The 17,790-nt window shown below is 42.2% G+C and overlaps 2 protein-coding genes across 10 annotated transcripts in view; both read right to left on the bottom strand.

Annotated features, from left to right (window-relative positions):
- LOC126071865 (zinc finger protein 345-like) overlaps window positions 1-17,790 on the bottom strand; it is a 110,382-nt gene that overhangs the window by 10,890 nt on the left and 81,702 nt on the right. For 4 of the 9 annotated variants that reach the window (XM_049876234.1, XM_049876228.1, XM_049876233.1 and 1 more), the window contains exons 2-4: window positions 4,299-4,546; window positions 1,282-1,408; window positions 1-154 (exon numbers count right to left, since the gene is read on the bottom strand). In XM_049876234.1, coding sequence (XP_049732191.1) covers window positions 1-154; window positions 1,282-1,408; window positions 4,299-4,301 — 284 coding nt within the window. In that variant the 5' untranslated portion in view covers window positions 4,302-4,546. Of the gene's footprint in view, window positions 155-1,281; window positions 1,409-4,298; window positions 4,547-8,934; window positions 9,024-9,181; window positions 9,241-17,790 lie in introns of those variants that run through there. The other 5 variants (XM_049876232.1, XM_049876231.1, XM_049876235.1 and 2 more) reach the window with 5 other exon arrangements.
- Window positions 1-17,790, bottom strand: part of LOC126071871 (zinc finger protein 883-like) — a 231,011-nt gene that overhangs the window by 131,728 nt on the left and 81,493 nt on the right. The window lies entirely within an intron of this gene.

Raw genomic sequence — 17,790 nt, 5'->3', positions numbered from 1 at the left:
ATACTCACATACCTCCCCTGATTGTTATGCTGCTCTTCGATACCACGGTTGTCACAGATTTCTCCTAACATGGTGTACCAGGAGTTATTTTTCATGAATCGCATTATTAAATGTTCACTGGACCCTTTTTGTCCTTTATTAACCTGTTGAGAAACTGACCCAATAATTTTGAGTAGATTTTCACAATACAAAATAGAATAGTAAGAAGCTCTTATGAAGAACAAGGCACATGTGAGCTTAGAAAGACTGAGGAATTTGGATGTTCCAGGACTTTGGTGACAATCAAAAGGTAATTAAAGATTAAAATAACGGTGTCACAAATAGGGTATAATTAGGAAAGCATATTAGAAAGATACTGCAAACAATTCAATGGCGCAAAGGTAATGTTGAAAGAGAAATGGGGATGATTGGTTCCACTAACAGAGAAGGTATAACAGCACTGATGGAAACTAAAAAAAAAAAAGGTATATGTGGAAGTTACCAAACCAAACAAATTGCCCTCAAGTGAATTCTGACTCATAGCGACCCTATACAACACAGTAGAACTGCCTCATAGGGTTTGCAAGGAATGCCTGGTGGATTTGAACCAATGACCTTTTGGTTAGCAGCCATGGCTCTTAACCACTACATCACCAGGATTTCCATATGGAAGTTAGGACTCCTCAAACCAAGAGATATTTTCAAGTTGATTTATACAAGTGTAATTCCCTCCATGCAGGGTTCATTCTTCAAATGATTCTTGCCTTCCCAGTGTGTTCTGAAATCATGACTCTGGATAAGTCCTAACTCCACTCTCGACAGACTTTTTCCTGGGACAATAAATGGGTGTGGCTGACGTGCTGTTCAGGGGGAAGGAAACATTATGAAGACAGTGGAGAGCAACATTTACCTGACACTGAGCCAATATTTTAATTTCCAGAGTACATATAGATACACTTGTATGTGTTTATTCATAGCAAAATCACCACGCAAAATTTGTAGTAAATACAATAAAACTAATGAGTTACCAATTCACAAACCACTGTGTTCAAAGTGACCCCTGAAGCAAATGTGCACACTTACAAAAACACCTTCAAGGGTTTCAAACAGAAGAGAAATACAAACTCAGCTGAATATGTATATTTTCACCTTCAGGGGAAATGCTCTAGTGATCGAGCTCCATTAGGGCAGTGAACATTTGTCCTATGTTCCTCAACTCAAACCTTGAAACAAAACCCAGGAGTAAAATATATTCATTCACTAATTGAAAACAAGAAAAAAGGAAATGGAAATCCTCCTTACCAACTGAGGCCAGGTTCCTGAAGGTTTCCATCATCACATCTCTGTGGAGTTTCCTCTGAGCAAAATCCAACAAGGCCCACTCCTCCTGGGTAAAGTTCACAGCCACATCTTCAAACACCAGAGAGTCCTAAAACATCCCACATATTCTGGATCAACAAGGTATCATTTTCCACAATGTGTGTGAAAGTTCAAGCTAAGGTATCAGTGCAGAGGAATGGAGAATTCACAGACAGGTCTCACAAGTGTCTGTATTCTACTCTAGACTTTGGCCATAGGACTCTCTTTTGCTGTCTACAATTACATCTTGACTTTCGGCATTCTATCATATAGATTTAACCCCGAACTTACCTCTCCACAGTTTGACACAAATTACCACCACATTACTCTGTATATTTATGTGCCAGAAAGCCAGGACAAGAAGCAGAATAGAGAAATCCTCTAAAAATTAAAGACCTATTTCCACATTCAAGTCATTTCTTTGTGGAAAAAAGCAATTTTACAAACATCCATAAGACCCACTAGAACACTCAACAAAATGGGAAGCAGGATATTAAAAACTAGGAAACACTGTGGTGCTGGTAGCTTTTCCTTTTGTCCCTCATCAACATATGCTAACTCTAAAGGTCTGCACGAACTGGCAACAAAGGTCAACAGGAGGTGACAAGAACCACCTGCCAATGTGCGGGAGGAGAGAAGTGTGGTGGTGCCAAGTTGAGGGGCAAAGGCGTGACATGTCTATTTATAGGGTTTGGAAATGTCTGCAGTGTCAAGAATCTACTTGGTCTTGGTATGCAGCCCCACGGGTAAAGGGGCACTACAATACACCTTGCTACAGGGAAACAATGTTAAGAAGTACAGCAGACTTGTCTCTGAAGTCATGCCAGCATGAAGACAGTGGAGTGAAATACTGACAAACATTAAAAGGAAAAAAACACCAAAATAATCCTCTAAAACTAATAGAAAAATATAGCTCTGTTCAATCAACCAAATTTCAGGGAGTTTGTTATCAGCATACCAGTCTGCCCCCGTGTGTCTATCACTTTGTTGTATTGTTGGGGCTTATGTGTTTGTGATGCTGGAAGCTATGCCACTGTTATTCAAGTATCAGTAGGGTCACCCATGGCAGACAGGTTTCAGCTGTGCTTCCAGACTAAGACAGGCTGGGAAGAAGGATCTGGAGGTCTACTTCTGAAAAGAATTAGACAGTGAATAACTTATGGATAGCAGCGGAACATTGTCTGATACACCGACAGAGGATCAACCTCAGGTTGGAAGGCACTCAAAAGTCAACTGGAGAAGTGCTGCCTCCTCAAAGTAGACTAGACCTTAATGACGTGGATGGAGTCAAGCATTCGAGACCTTCATATGCTTATGTGACATGACTCAAAATGAGAAAAAAACAGCTACATTCATTAATAATTGGAACATGGAATGTATGAACTGTGAATCGAGGAAAGTTGAAAACTGTCAAAAATGAAATGGAATGCATAAACATCGATATCGTAGGCATTAGTGAGCTGAAATGGACTGGTATTGGCCATTTTGAATTGGACAATCATATGGTCTACTATGCTGGGAATGACAACTTGAAGAGGAATGGCATCACATTCATTGTCAAAAGGAACATTTCAAGATTTATCCTGAAGTACAACACTGTCAGTGATAGGATAATATCCACACGCCTACATGGAAGATCAGCTACTATGACTACTATTCAAATTTCCACACCAACAACTAAGGCCAAAGATGAATTTGAAGATTTTTACCAACTTCTACAGTCTCAAATTGATCAAACATGCGATCAGGATGCCTTGATAATTACTGGAAATTGGAATGCGAAAGCTGGAATTAAACAAGCATTGCTTGTTGGAAAATAAGGCCTTGGTGATAGAAACAAAGGTGGTGATTGCATGACAGAATTCTGAAAGACCAAAGACTTCTTTGTTGCAGATACCTTTTTACGACAACATCAACAGTGACTATATACGTGGAGTGCTAAACCTCACGTAAGACCCCATAAGGAGCCAGGGTTCTTGCCCTAACTCTCCCGTTCTGCGCTCCATCATATAGTGTGCTAGTTGGAGCTACAGTGTTACAAATGATTGCACAGAAAAGACTGCAGGGCCTGGGGGAAGACAAGGACACTGTTTGCAGTGATGGAACAGGATGGCTCTGGAGGTCTGGGGCTCACCCTTCTCCGTCACAGCTGAGAAAGGGGACATAAGGAAGGGGACCCAGGCATTCGAGGCTTAAAAAACTAAGTATGTGAAATCAGAGACTACATCACCCTGAAACCGGAAGAGCTAGATGGTGCCTGGCTACAACCGATGATTGCCCTCACAGTGAACACAACAGAGAACCCCTGAGGGAGTAGGAGAACAGTGGGATACAGACCTCAAATTCTCATAAAAAGACCAGACTTAATGGTCTGGCTGAGACTTCTAGAAGGACCCCGGAGGCCATGGTCCCCAGACCTTCTGTTAGCCCAAGACAGGAACCATTCCCAAAGCCAACTCTTCAGACAGGGATTGGACTGGACTATAAAATAGAAAATCATACTGGTGAGGAGTGAACTTTGTGGCTCAAGTAGACACATGAAACTATGTGGGCAGCTTCTGTCTGGAGGGGAGATGAGAAGGCAGAGGGGTACATAAGCTGGCTGAATGGACACGGAAATAGAGGGTGGAGAGAACGAGTGTGCTGTCTCATTGGGGGTGAGCAACTAGGAGTATACAACAAGGTGTAGACAAATTTTATTATGAGAGACTAACTTGATTTGTCAACTTTCACTTAAAGCGCGTGCGCGCGCGCGCACACACACACACAAAACCCCAAGTATGTGTAGAGGAAGGGCCCTGTGACAATGGCACTTCTTAGGATATAGGCCTTGGCCTCTTCTGTCACCTTGTACATCAAAGAACACACACACAGCTAGGAGCGCACAGTTCATCCCCAACAAATCATATTTAGTCTCACCTGTTTATGCAAACAATTACCCAATTCTCTGTGGTACTCACCATTTCCTGCCTCCAGCCTCTCAAAGTCTAAGTGAATGTCCTTTCTACAGCCCAAGAAGCCAGTGAAGGCAAGAGGAATGGGAAGGAAACAAGGCCGCTAGGAAGTCTGGAGGCAGATAAATAATGTTTGGTCTACAGAGCCAGCCAGCAGTTAAAATCCTCACTCGTGATTTACAGATGAGTTAAGTGGTCGTCCTAAGTCCCCAGCCGCCTAGACTGGACCACTTCTTCCTGATCACACCTGGGACCTGAAATGGAAGAAGATGAGAGGTGATGGGGTAGGGGAAACTGTGCCGAGTAACTACAGAATATCAGATTCTTAGCTTTACCTCTTTACCTGGGCAGGGCTTCCTTCCAGGCTCAAAGCATTGCTCAGCCTTAAGGGTATTTAGATTTTCATGCAGCTCTACAGGTTTCAACCTTATGTCAAGGAAATCACAGATGAAGTAATTTCCTGATCCCAGAGCATGAGAAGCATCCATGCCTTTCCAGGCTAGAAAATTTGAACCTGATTTTCACAGAGTGTCAGAAGCCCAAGGTTCAGACTGTGCTTTCACCTGGCTATCTCTGCTCATTGTGTAACCTGACCCTATGAATTCCAGTGAATTTCTATTTGGCCCGTCTCGCACAGGCAGAAGGGCCAGGTGTCACCACTAATTGGCCACAATAGAGGACGCAGTAACAGCTGGAATGAATCAGAAGAAAAACCATCACTGTGACCCTATTCCAAAGCAAGAGGTCTGACGAGAACAACATCACCTCCTGTTTCCCCACCACCTTCTAGAATATTCCCTCCCCAGTATGCACGTGTGGACACCATCTTGCTGCCCAAATCACATACAAGCCCTGCCTCCCCATGAGAAACTTACTCAAGCCTCCTTACTCTGTCCACTGCAGTAAAGTTGCTTTCTCTTTCTCAAAGATCACTGTCCACATTATTGGCAGGTATGAGCATGCCTGACAGAACTCACCTTCTAGGGTTCAGTAACACTTGTAAATCCATACAGACACTTGTATTTGATATCAACATGGGTGAATTTTGAGGCACAACATACTTTTCAAGTTCGGTTGGTGAATCCATCACGACTCCTTGATTTTTTATTATATGCACTCAAATTCATTTTTTTAATTCTCATTTCATATATACCATTGTAAAATTTAATCAGTATTTTTCTGTCAATATTGCAATGAACATTTCTTTCTGTTGAGATCTTCTCCTCCCCCTCTTCTGGGTGGAGAGATACACGAAAGCCTGTCTATGTAAGATCTTGTTACCAAAGGAAAAACACATGGCTTTCATTCTACATGAGACTAATTCATGGGAGCCTAGGGAGGAATGTGGACATTTCAAAGACTAAATGCCAATTCTAGGCAGTGATAACCTACAGAAATAAAATCACATTTAAGAAATCGCATCGGGGAAGAATGCACTCTTTAAAGAGATCTGGATCAAATGGTGATTAGTAGGGAACGAAAATAACAAAACCACTTCCATAATAGCAACTCCAGTGAATTACAATTCTAAATATTCCAAAAATAGATTAATTACTTTTGAGTTCGCAATGATTTTTCAAATGGGACAATTAAAATTACACATTTTAAGTTTTCAAGTATATGCAGCTGCCAGTTGATTCTTTAGTATCTATACATATATTCCCACCTTTTCCTCTATGTAAAATGGCATCCTTTGACTCTTAACTTCCATAGGTGTGATATACACATACTACCTTCACTTTACATTATCTGCTTTCAATACAAACATACTCTATATTACAAATGCTGTACACATTACTCATCAAATTAAATTCTACTTCATGTACAAAGTTATGTCCTACAAATCAACACTTCCAATATTTCACATTCATATTTATCCAAATGCAAAAGTACTCAATTGTGTACATATAACAATCTGTAGGTAACATCAAAAAGAACGGGAATTCCAGAACACTTAACTGTGCTCATGAGGAAACTGCTCTTAGGCCAACAGGCAGTGGTTCAAACAGAACAAGGAAATACTGCATGGTTTAAAATCAGGAATGCTGTGAATCAAGGTTGTATCCTTTCACCATACGTGTTCGATCTGTACGCTGAGCAAACAAACCAAGAAGCTAAGTTTTGTAAAGAAGAACATGGCATTAGGGTTCTAGGAAAACTCATTAATAACCTGCGATATGCAGATGGCACAAACTTGTTTGCTGAATGTAAAGAGGACTTGAAGCACTTACTGATAAAGATCAAAGGCCACAGCCTTCAGGATGGATTAAGTAAACCTCAACATGAAGAAAACAAAAATCCTCACAACCGGACCAATTAGCAACATCACGATAAATGGATAAGATACTGAAGTTATAAAATAATTCATTTTACTTGGAGCCACAATAAATGCCCATGGAAGCAGCAAAGAATCAAACGACACATTGCACTGGGCAAATTTGCTGCAAAAGCTCTTTCTAAAGTATTAAAAAGCAAAGATGTCATTTTAAGGACTAAGCTAGGCCTGAAGCAAGCTGTCATCGATTGAATTATGTTCCCCCAAAAATGCGTATCAATTGGGCTGGACCATGATCCCCGGTATTGTGTGATTTTCCTACATGTTGCAAATCCTGCCTCTAAGATGTTATTGAGGGATGATGGGCGACAGTTGTGTTAGGCAGACAGGACTCGATCTACAAGACAGGATTGTGTCTTGAGGCAATCTCTTGAGCTATAAGAGAGGGAAGTAAGCAGAGACAGGGGGACCTCAAACAACCAAAAAAGCAGCACCAAGCGCAGAGCGCGTCCTTTGGACCGGGGTTCCTGCACATGAATAGCTCCTTGACCAGGGGAAGACTGAGGACAAGGGCCTTCCTCCAGAGCAGACGGAGAGAGAAGGCCCTAGCCCGGAGCCGACACCCTGAATTTAGAATTTTAACCTACTTTACTGTGAAAAAATAAACTTCTCTTTGTTAAAGACATCCACTTGTGGTATTTCTGTTATAGCAGCACTAGATGACCAAGACACAAGCCACGGTGTTTTCAATACACACTGAAGGCTAGACAAAAAATAAGACCAAAGAACTGATGCCTTTGAATTATGGTACTGTCAAAGAATACTGAATTTAATACCATGGACTGCCAGAAAAGGGAAAAAATCTGTCCTGGAAGAAGTACAGTGAGAAGGCTCATTAGAAGCAAGAATGGAGAAACTTCATCTCACATAGTTTGGATGTTATCAGGAGGTACTAGTCTCTGGAGAAGGACATCATGTTGGTAGAAGGTCAGCAAAAAACAGGAAAATCCTCAATACGATGACTGACAGTCACTGCAACAATGGGCTCAAGCAAAACAATGATTGTGAGGATGGCACAGGGCCAGGCAGCGTTATGTCTGTTGTACATAATGTTACTAGGAGTTGGAATTGACTCAAGGGCACTTAACTACAACACCACTACTATTGAATCCGACACACATCCAGTCTCTATCTGTGCTTATGATTTTGGAGAAACACTGGGTGTGTGATCTCTATAAACTGCTTGTCTCCTGTATTAACTTTGTTCAGCTATATCAAGTTAGCCATACTGTCTTTGACACAATTATGAAAGAAATTTCTGCCTAAGAGCAATATGAATTTTCTGGAAATGTGCCTCTTAATATTTTCCATCTGAAGTGGGGTTAACTATAGTCCAAAATGAACATGCTAGTTCCATTCATATTTGTTATTTCTTTATCTCTGTCAAAGTCCTATAACAATTAAACTAAAAACCAAATCCCTGCAATCTAGTCAATTCGACACATAGCAACCCTATTGCTTAAGATATATAACTGCCCCACTGGGTTTCCATGGCTGTAATCTTGACAGCAAAAGCTGGACAAAGAATAAGGAAGACTGAAGAATTGAGGCCTTTCAATTGTGGCGCTGGTGAAGAATAATGCATATAGCGCAGACTGCCAAAAGGATGAACAAGTCTGTCATGGAAGAAGTACAACCAGAATGCTCCTTAGAAAGATGGCGAGACAGAGTCTTACATACTTTGGACATGTCAGGAAGGGTCAGTCTCTGGAGAAGGACATCATGCTTGGTGAAGTAGAGGGTCAGCAAAAAAGAGGGTCAGTCCTCAACGAGATGGACTGACACAGTGCCTGCAACAATGGTCTCAAGCATAACAACGACTGTGAAGATGGCGCAGGGCCAGGCAGTGTTTCCTTCTATTATACACAGGGTCGCTAAGAGTCGGAACCAACTCAAGGGCACCTGACAACAATAATCTTGACAGAAGCAGACTGCCGCATCTTTCGTCCAGGCAGAGCATGGCGGGTTGAACGGCCAAACCTTCTGCTTAGCAGCCGAGCGCTTAACCACTGCGCCACCAGAGCCCGTTAACAAACTAGGGGAGGGGGAGACGCCTCCCCACAACCCCACTTCCTTGACAACCCCCAAGAGCTTCCCAACAGTCCTTGCCGGTGGAGACGCAGGCGGACAACGGAGCCCGGTGCGGGGCGCACTCAGGCGGCGGGAGCAGGGCGCGCACAGGCTAACTCCCCGGGCCTGTCACCCCGCATTCCTCACAGACTCCCGGCGACGCGGACACCCCTGGTCTCCGCCCACGCACGGCCTCACCTATTAACGCCCCGACACACCTAGGCCTCGCCCCCCTACCTGGCCGTCCCGACGCGGCGGGCGCGGGACTCCTCAGCCGGGCTGGGAGAGCACAGCGGCCGCTTCGCTGCGCCGCCGGCCGAGGCCCAGGCCCCGGAGAAGAGGCAGCGCCGGCGGCGGGAGGCTGCAGGCCAAGTCCGGCTACGGAGGCCCCGCGGCCCGGCACCATCCGGAATCCCAGCGGGCCCACCCTGGCCGGCGGGCTGGACCTGCTACCGGGCCAGGCCGGGCGGTGCCACAGACGTACCTCACGCCCCAGCCGGCCGACCGCGAATCATGGCTGCCGGCCGCGCACGCGCACTTCCGCTTCCTGCGCTGAGCTCTCGGCGGGAGGGGCGGGGTGCCGGCGCGGAGGCAGAGGGCTCCGCCCAGTGACCTGGCCTTTTAAGAGGTTTCCCTTATACATACGCTCTGCCTCTTCGTATTATCTCTTGCATAAACAAAACCTTTAAACCAAATACCCATCCAACTAATCAATCCCAACTCTCAGCAGCCCTACAGGGCAGAGTAGTGCTGCCCCATAGGATTTCCAAGGCTGTAATCGTTATGGAAGCCCATTGCCACATCTTTCTCTTGCAGAATGGCTGATGGGACCCAAGCGCTGACCTTTCATTTGGCAGCCAACCATTTAACCGCTTCGAATACATAGAAATCAAACTGACTACATCTACTGAAAGAGAGGAGGGAAAAGCTCAATATCGTTAGAACAAGGCCAGGGGCCAAAGGTAAGACAAAACACCAACTGCTCCTATGCAAGTTCAAGTTGAAGCAGAAGAAAATTAGAACAAGTTCATGAAAGCTGAAGTATGACCTTGATTATATTCCATCTGAATGTAGAGACCATCTCAAGAATAGATCTGTCGCATTTAACACTAATGATCAAAGACCAGATGATTGGTGGGATGACACCAACTGAATCATACGTGAAGAAAGCAAAATGTCACTAAGAAGACAGGTGACAAAGAAAAGGCCAAAATGGATTTCAGAAGAGACTATGAACTTGGATACTACCTAAAGAGAAAGGAAGAAATAATGAAATAAAGAGCTGATCAAAAGCTTTCCAAAGGTAGCTCAAGAAGACAAAGCAAAGTACCATAATAAAACGTGCAAAGACCTAGAGTTAGAAAACCAAAAGGGAAGAACATGTTTGGCATTTCTCAGCTGAAAGGTTGTTGCTAGCTGCCATCGAGGTGGTTGCCATTCATAATGACCCTATGTACAACAGAACGAAACACTGCCCAGTCCTTCGGCATCTTCACAATCATTGTTATGTCTGAGCCCATTATTATGAGCACTGTCCCAATCCATCTATTGAGGGTCTTCCTCTTTTCCACTGACGCTCTACTTCAACAGGCATGATATCCCTTCTCCAGGGACTGCTCCCTCCTGGTAACATCTCCAAAGACTGTGATACGCTTTGGTGAGCGGCGTCAGGGGTCTTAAACACTAGCACTAGCTCTAAGATGCATCAATTGGTCTCAACCCACCTGGAGCAAAGAGGAATGAAGAACACAAAAGACACAAGGTAATTATGAGCCCAAGAAACAGAAAGGGCCACATAAAATAGAGACTACATGGGCTTGAGACCAGAAGAACTAGATGGTGCCTGGCTACAACCAACAACTGCCCTGACAGAGAACCCCCGAGGGAACAGGAGAGCAGTGTGATGCAGACCTCAAATTGTCATAAATAGACCAGACTTAATGGTCTGGCTGAGACTTCTAGAAGGACCCGGGAGGTCATGGTCCCCAGACCTTCTGTTAGCCCAAGACAGGAACCATTCCCAAAGCCAACTCTTCAGGCAGGGATTGGACTAGACTATAAGATAGAAAATCATGTTAGTGAGGAATGAGCTTTTGGGGTCAAGTAGACACGTGAGACTATGTGGGCAGCTCCTGTGTCTACTTGACCCCAAGGGGAGATGAGAAGGCGGAGGGGGACAGAAGCTGGTTTAATGCACATGGGGATACAGGGTAGAGAGAAGGAGCGTGCTGTCTCATTAGGGGGAGAACAACTAGGAGTATAAAGCAAGGTACATATAAATTTTGGTATGACAGACTGACTTGATGTGTAAACTTTCATTTAAAGCACAATAAGAATTAAAAAAAAAAAATGTGATACGAAGCCACAACTTCCCTGCTTCTACTGAAGGATACTATTGGCAAAACACGCAACAATACAGGAAGTATCAAAAGAAAATGGAAGGTATACACAAAGTCACTGCACCAAAAGAACTGGTTGACTTTCAACCATGTCAGAATATAGCATATGATTAAGAACCAGTGGTACTGAGGAAGAACTCTAAGCTGCACTAAAGCCACTGGAGAAAAACAAGACTCCAAGAACTAATGCAATCACTATTGAGATGTTTCCATGAACAGCTGCAGTGCTGGAAGAGCTCAATCTTCTATGCCAAGAAATTTGGAAGACAGCTACCTGCCCAACCGACTGGAAGAGATCCATATTTGTGTCCATTCCAAAGAAAGGTGATCCAACAGAATGCAGAAATTATGGTACAATATCATTAGTATGGCCCAGAAGTCAAATTTTGCTGAAGATCATTCAAAAGGGGTTGCAGCAGTACACTGACAGGGAACCAGCAGAAATTCAAGCCAGATTCAGAGGATGATGTGAAATCTTGGCTGAAAGCAGCAAATACCATACAGATGTTTAGATGTGTTTCACGGATTATGCAAAGGCATTTGATTGTGTGGATCATAATAAATTACAGATAACATTGTGAAGAATGGGAATTCCAGAGCACTTTAATATGTTCAGGCGGAAACTATACATAGACCAAGAGGCAACCACTGCAGAAGAACAAAGGGATACTGTGTGGTTTTAAATCTTGAAAGGTGTGCATCAGGGTTGTATCCTTTCATTATATTTATTCTAACCGTATGATGAGCAAATAATCAGAGAAGCTGGACTATACGAACAAGAAGACGGCATCACCTGTGATATGCAGAAGACACAACCTTGCTTGTTGAAAGTGGATAAAACTTGAAGCACTTTCTGATAAAGATCAAAGACTTTAACCTTCAGTATGGACTACATCTTGACCTAACAAAAACAAAAATATTGACAACAGGACCAATATGCAACATCATGATAAAAAGAGAAAAGACTGAACTTGTCAAGCTGTTCATTTTATCGGATCCACAATCAACATCCATGGAAACAAAAGTCAAGAAATCAAACTATGCATTACTTTGGGCACATGTGTGATAAAAGATCTCTTTAAAGTGCTTAAAAAAAAAGTCACTTTAAGGATTAAGGTGCCCCTGACCCAAGCCATGGTATTTTCAATCACCTCATATGCATGCAAAACCTGGACAATGAATAAAGATGTCTGAAGAAGAATTAATGTCTTTGAATAATGGTATTGGAAGAATACTGACTACACTATGAACTGCCAGAAGAGCAAACAAATCTGTCTTGGAAGAAGTACTTCCAGAATGCTCTATGGAAGCAAGGATGGCAAGATTTCATCTCACATACTTTGGACATGTTATCAGGAGGGACCAGTACACGAAGAAAGACATCATGCTTGGTAAAGCAGAGAGTCAGTGAAGAAGAGGAAGACCCTCGATGATGTGGATTGACACAGTGGCTGCAACAAAGGACTCAAACATAATGATTGTGAGGATGGTACAGGACCAGGCCATGTTTCATTCTGTTGTACACAGGGTCACTATGAGTCGGAACTCACTTGACAGCACCTAACAGAAGAAACAACAAAGCCATCAACTAGGGGTATTTCTGTTATAGCAACACTTGATAATCTAGACAGATACCATCGGCTCTTGATCATGATACATCCTGAAACGAGTGAATATCAACCATTTTTCACGCATATTCCTACCGTCTTGTTTTGATGCTTCTTGCCTTGTTCAGTATTTTGTTCACTTTCAGCACGCATGGGTTGTGTCATCTGCATATTGACGGTTGTTAATGAGTCTTCCTCCAATCCTGATGCTCCGTTCTTCATACAGTAGTACAACACCACAATTTAAAGGGGTCAATTTTCGGTCTTCCTTATTCATCGTCTAGTTTTCCCATGCTTATGAAGTGACTGAAAATACCATGGCTTGGGCCAGGTGCACCATAGTCTTCAAGGTGACATCCTTGCTTTTTGACACCTTAAAGAGGTCTTTTTTGTATCAGATATGCCCAATGCAACGTGTCTTTTGATTTCTTGACTGCTGCACCTATGGGTATTCACTGTCGATCCAAGTAAAATGAGATCCTTAACAACTTCAATCTTTACTTCGTTTATCATGATGTTGCTTATTGGTCCAGTTGTGAGAATTTTCTTTATGTTGAGATGTAATCCATACCGAAGGCTGTGGTCTTTGATCTTCATCAGTAAGTGCTTCTAGTCCTCTTCAATTTCAGCAAGCAAGGTTGTGTCATCTGCATGTTAATTAGTGTTCCTCCAATCCTGATGCCCCATTCTTCTTCATATAATCCAGCTTCTTGGGTTATATGCTCAGCATACAGATTGAATAAGTACGGTGAAAGGACACAACTCTGACGCACAACTTTCCTGACTTTAAACCATGCAGTAACTCCTCACTCTGTTCAAATGACTGCCTCATGATCTATGTACAGATTCCTTCTGAGCACAATGAAGTGGTCTGGAACACCTATTATTTGTAACGTTATCCATGTTTTTTTATGATTTACACAGTTCGATAATTTTGCATAGTCAGTAATTCACAGGCAAACATCTTTCTGGTATTCTCTCCTTTCAGTCAGGATCCATCCAACATCAAAGATAATATCTCTCGTTCCACATCTTCTTGTGAAGCCAGCTCGAATTTCTGGCAGTTCCCTGTCGATGTACTACTGCAACTGCTTTTGAATGACCTTCAGCAAAATTTTACTTGTGTATGATATTAATGATATCGTTCGATAATTTCCACATTTGGTTGTATCACATTTCTTTGGAACAGGCACCAATACAGATCTTTTCCAGTCGATTTGTCAGGCAGCAGTCTTCCAAATTTCTTGGTATAGGCAAGAGAGTACTTCTGGTGCTGCAACCGTTTCTTTAAACATCTCAACTGGTATTCCATCAATACCTGGAGCCTTGTTTTTCACCAATGCCTTCAGTGCAACTTGGACTCATTCCTTCAGCACCATTGGTTCTTGATCATATGCTACCTCCTGATATGATTAGACATCAACTGATATTTCTTGGTACAATAACTCTTGGTATTGCTTCAATCGTCTTTCGATGCTTACTGCATTGTTCAATATTTTGCCCATAGAATCCTTCACTATTGCAACTCGAGGCTTGAATTTTTTCTTCAGTTCTTTCAGCTTGAAAAATGCTGAGTGTGTTCTTCCCTTTTGGTTTTCTAACTCCAAGTCTGTGCACATGTCACTATGATACTTAACTCTGTCTTCTCGAGCCACTTTTTGAAATACTCTGTGCAGTGCTTTAACTTCATCATTTCTTCCGTTTGTTTTAGCTACCTGATGTTCAATAGCAGCTTTCAGAGTCTCTTCTAACATTTATTTTGATCTTCTCTTTCTTTTTTGTCTTTTTAAGGGCCTCTTGCTTCTTCATGTATGATATCATCCAACAGCTCATCTGATCTTCAGTCATTAGTGTTCAATGCATGAAGTCTATTCTTGAGATGGTCTTTAAAATCAGATGGGAAATAAGGTCATACTTTGGTTCTCGTGGGCTCGTTCTAATTTTCTTCTGCTTCTATATGAACTTGCATATGAGCAGTTGATGACATGTTCTGCAGTCAACCTCTGGTCTTGTTCTGACTGAAGATATTGAGATTCTTTATTATCTCTCCACAGATGTAGTCGATTCGATTCCTGTGTATTCCATCCGATGAAATCCACGCATATAGTTGCCATTTATGTTGTTGAAAAAAGGTATTTAAGATGAAAACATTTAGTCTTGCACAGTTCTGTCATGCAATCTCCAGCAATGTTTCTATTGACAAGGCCATATTTTCCATCTACCATCCTTCTTTTTTCCAACTTTTGCATTCCAGTCTCCAGTAATTATAAATGCATCCTGATTGCATGCTTAATCAATTTCAAACTGCATAAGATGGTAAACATCTTCAATTTCTTCATCTTCAGCCTTAATGTTTGATGCATAAATTTAAATAGTCATAATAACTGGTCTTTCTTGTAGACATATGGATATTATCCAAACACTGAAACTGTTGTATTTCAGGATGTCTCATGAAATGTTCTTTTTGACAATGAAAACACCATTTCTCTTCAATTTGTCATTCCTGGTATGCTAGACCATATGATTGTCCAATTCAAAATGGCCAACACCAGTCTAGTTCAGCTCACTAACGTCTAGGATATCGATGCTTATGAGTTCCACTTCATTTTGGACGCAGCTCTTCCTCAGTTGTCTTTTGAGTACCTTCCAATCTGAGGGGCTTATCTTCCAGCACTACTTCATACAATGTTCTGTTGTTATTCATGAGGTTTTCACTGGCCAATTATCTTCAGATGTAGACCACCAGGCTCTTCTTCTTAGCCTGTCTTAGTCTGGAAGATCAGCTGATACCTGTCCACCATGGGTGACCATGCTGGTATCTGCATACCGGTGGTATAGCTTCCAACATCACAGCAATATACAAGCACCCACAGATTGACAAAACTGACACACACGGGACATACATATACGCACATGTATACATATATATATATACATATATATAACTGCTTTTTCTTCTTTAGGGAGCCTAGCCTAAGACATTCAGTACTGAGAGTGCTTCTAGAGAAACAAAATCTTAAGGATGAGTTTTCTAAATTGGCTGTCAAGTCTAAGCAGTCTTAAAGGCACTGATGACTCTGCCTCCAGTAGTAAAACTGCCATTGCTAATACATGGCATCAGGTGGCAATATTAATATGCAAATAATCAACACGTATAGATCACATATTCACGAAAAGCAAGGCTCTGGGTGACCACGTTTCATACTTTTCTATAATTTTGTCAGAATGAGAAGTATAGGGAAGCTGGTTGGTTTGTCCTACTTCTGCTACACAAAGTGATGAAAGAGAGAGGTGTGTTCAGCACTTTGGAGTCACAGCTTAAGCACCGAATAAAAGGCCTCAAACTTGCCACTTGCACATGAAGAAAGCCTTCCTTCTTGTAACTGAGATGATGTTGTGGAAAAAGAAAGAGAATTAGTGTGAGACTGGCTGAATTGCAACATAAACAGGATTACCAACCTCAAATGGTATTTGAAGTTAAAGTGTGGATGCACTGATTGCGAAGAGATGGGATCCTGAAACTTGGAATGTGGACATACGGGTAGATATTCAGGGGGCTGGGGACACTGAGACCCTTAAATTTTTTGAATCACTACTACCAACAGAACCAGCCCTCTCACTTCCATCTGAAGAGATTACTCCATGTAAGTCTGCTAAACCACCATTTCCAAAGAAACGATTATTCCCCTTCACCCCCATCTGATGATACTAGCCCACTGTGTCTGAAGAGCCTTTATCTAGCATATGACCCGGGTCAGTGTCTGAGTCATTGCCAGGGATAGCATCTGAGTCATTGCCTGGGGTAGATGCTTACAAGACATTGCTAAATGCTCCCAGAACCCACTCGAGCACTCATTTTTCTTTCTAGACCTATAAAACTACATTTAAGTCCCGGTTAGCCCCAATAAAAAAGTGGGACCCAGAGAAGGCACACTATACTCAAAAAGAACTGACTTTTCTAATACGTACAGAAACGTGGGGAATATGTGTGGGAATGGCTATTAAGGGTGTGTGGGATAAAAGTGCTAGGAACATAAAGTTGGATCAGTCTGAGTTTATTTATATGGGCCCACAAACTACAGTCCTCACAAGTGGACGAATAAGCAACATCATGAGAAACAGAGAGGAGACTGAGGTTGTGAAGAATTTTATATTACTTGGATCCACAATCAACACCCATGGAAGCAGGAGTCAAGAAATCAAAAGACACATTGCATTGGGCAAACGAGCTGCAAAATAACTTTTTAAAGTGTTGAAAAGCAAGGATGTCACCTTGAAGACTAAGGCGCTCCTGACCCAAGCCATGGTGTTTTCAACTGCCTCATATGCATGTGAAATCTGGACAATGAAAAAGGAAGACCGAAGAATTAATGTCTTGAATTGTGGTGCTGGAAAAGAACACAGAATACCATGGACTGAGAATGAACAAATATGTCTTGGAAGAAGTATAACCAGACTGTTCCCTAGAAGCAAAGACGGTGAGACTATGTCTCTCATACTTTGAACATGTTATCAGGATGGATCAGTCCCTGGAGATGAACATTGTGCTTGGTAGAGGGTCAGCGAAAAAAAGGAAGACCTTCGATGACATGGATTGACACAGCGGCTGCAACAATGGGTTCAAGCATAGTAACAATTGTGAGCACAGTGCAGGACCAGGCAGTGTTCAGTTCTGTGGGGCACAGAGCTGCTATGAGTCAGAACAGACTCAACAGCACTGAACAACAACAATCACAGATTCTTCACTCAAACTTTCAGCTTGAGAGGTTAGGAAATGATTTAATAGTTTATTTGGCTGGTTCAATGAAATGTTGATTATGTGGTTTACGGTGAGATTGAAGATAAAGCACTTGGCACTAATACATTTGAAGGAAAATCAGATAAAAGAATTAAAAAAAATGAAGAAACCGTAAGAATCATGTGGGACTCTATCAAGAGAAATAATCTGTGAGTGATTGGAGTACCAGAACAGGGAGGAATAACAGAAAATACAGAATTGTTGAAGATTTGTTGGCAGAAAACTTCCCTGATATCGTGAAAGCTGAGAAGATATCTATCCAAGATGCTCATCAAACTCCACATAAGGC

Source organism: Elephas maximus, chromosome 3 (genome assembly GCF_024166365.1).
Source record: "Elephas maximus indicus isolate mEleMax1 chromosome 3, mEleMax1 primary haplotype, whole genome shotgun sequence".
Classification (NCBI taxonomy): Eukaryota; Metazoa; Chordata; class Mammalia; order Proboscidea; family Elephantidae; genus Elephas; species Elephas maximus.
The sequence above is the reverse complement of the archived record's forward strand: the minus strand, read 5'-3'. Positions and strand labels throughout refer to the sequence as shown.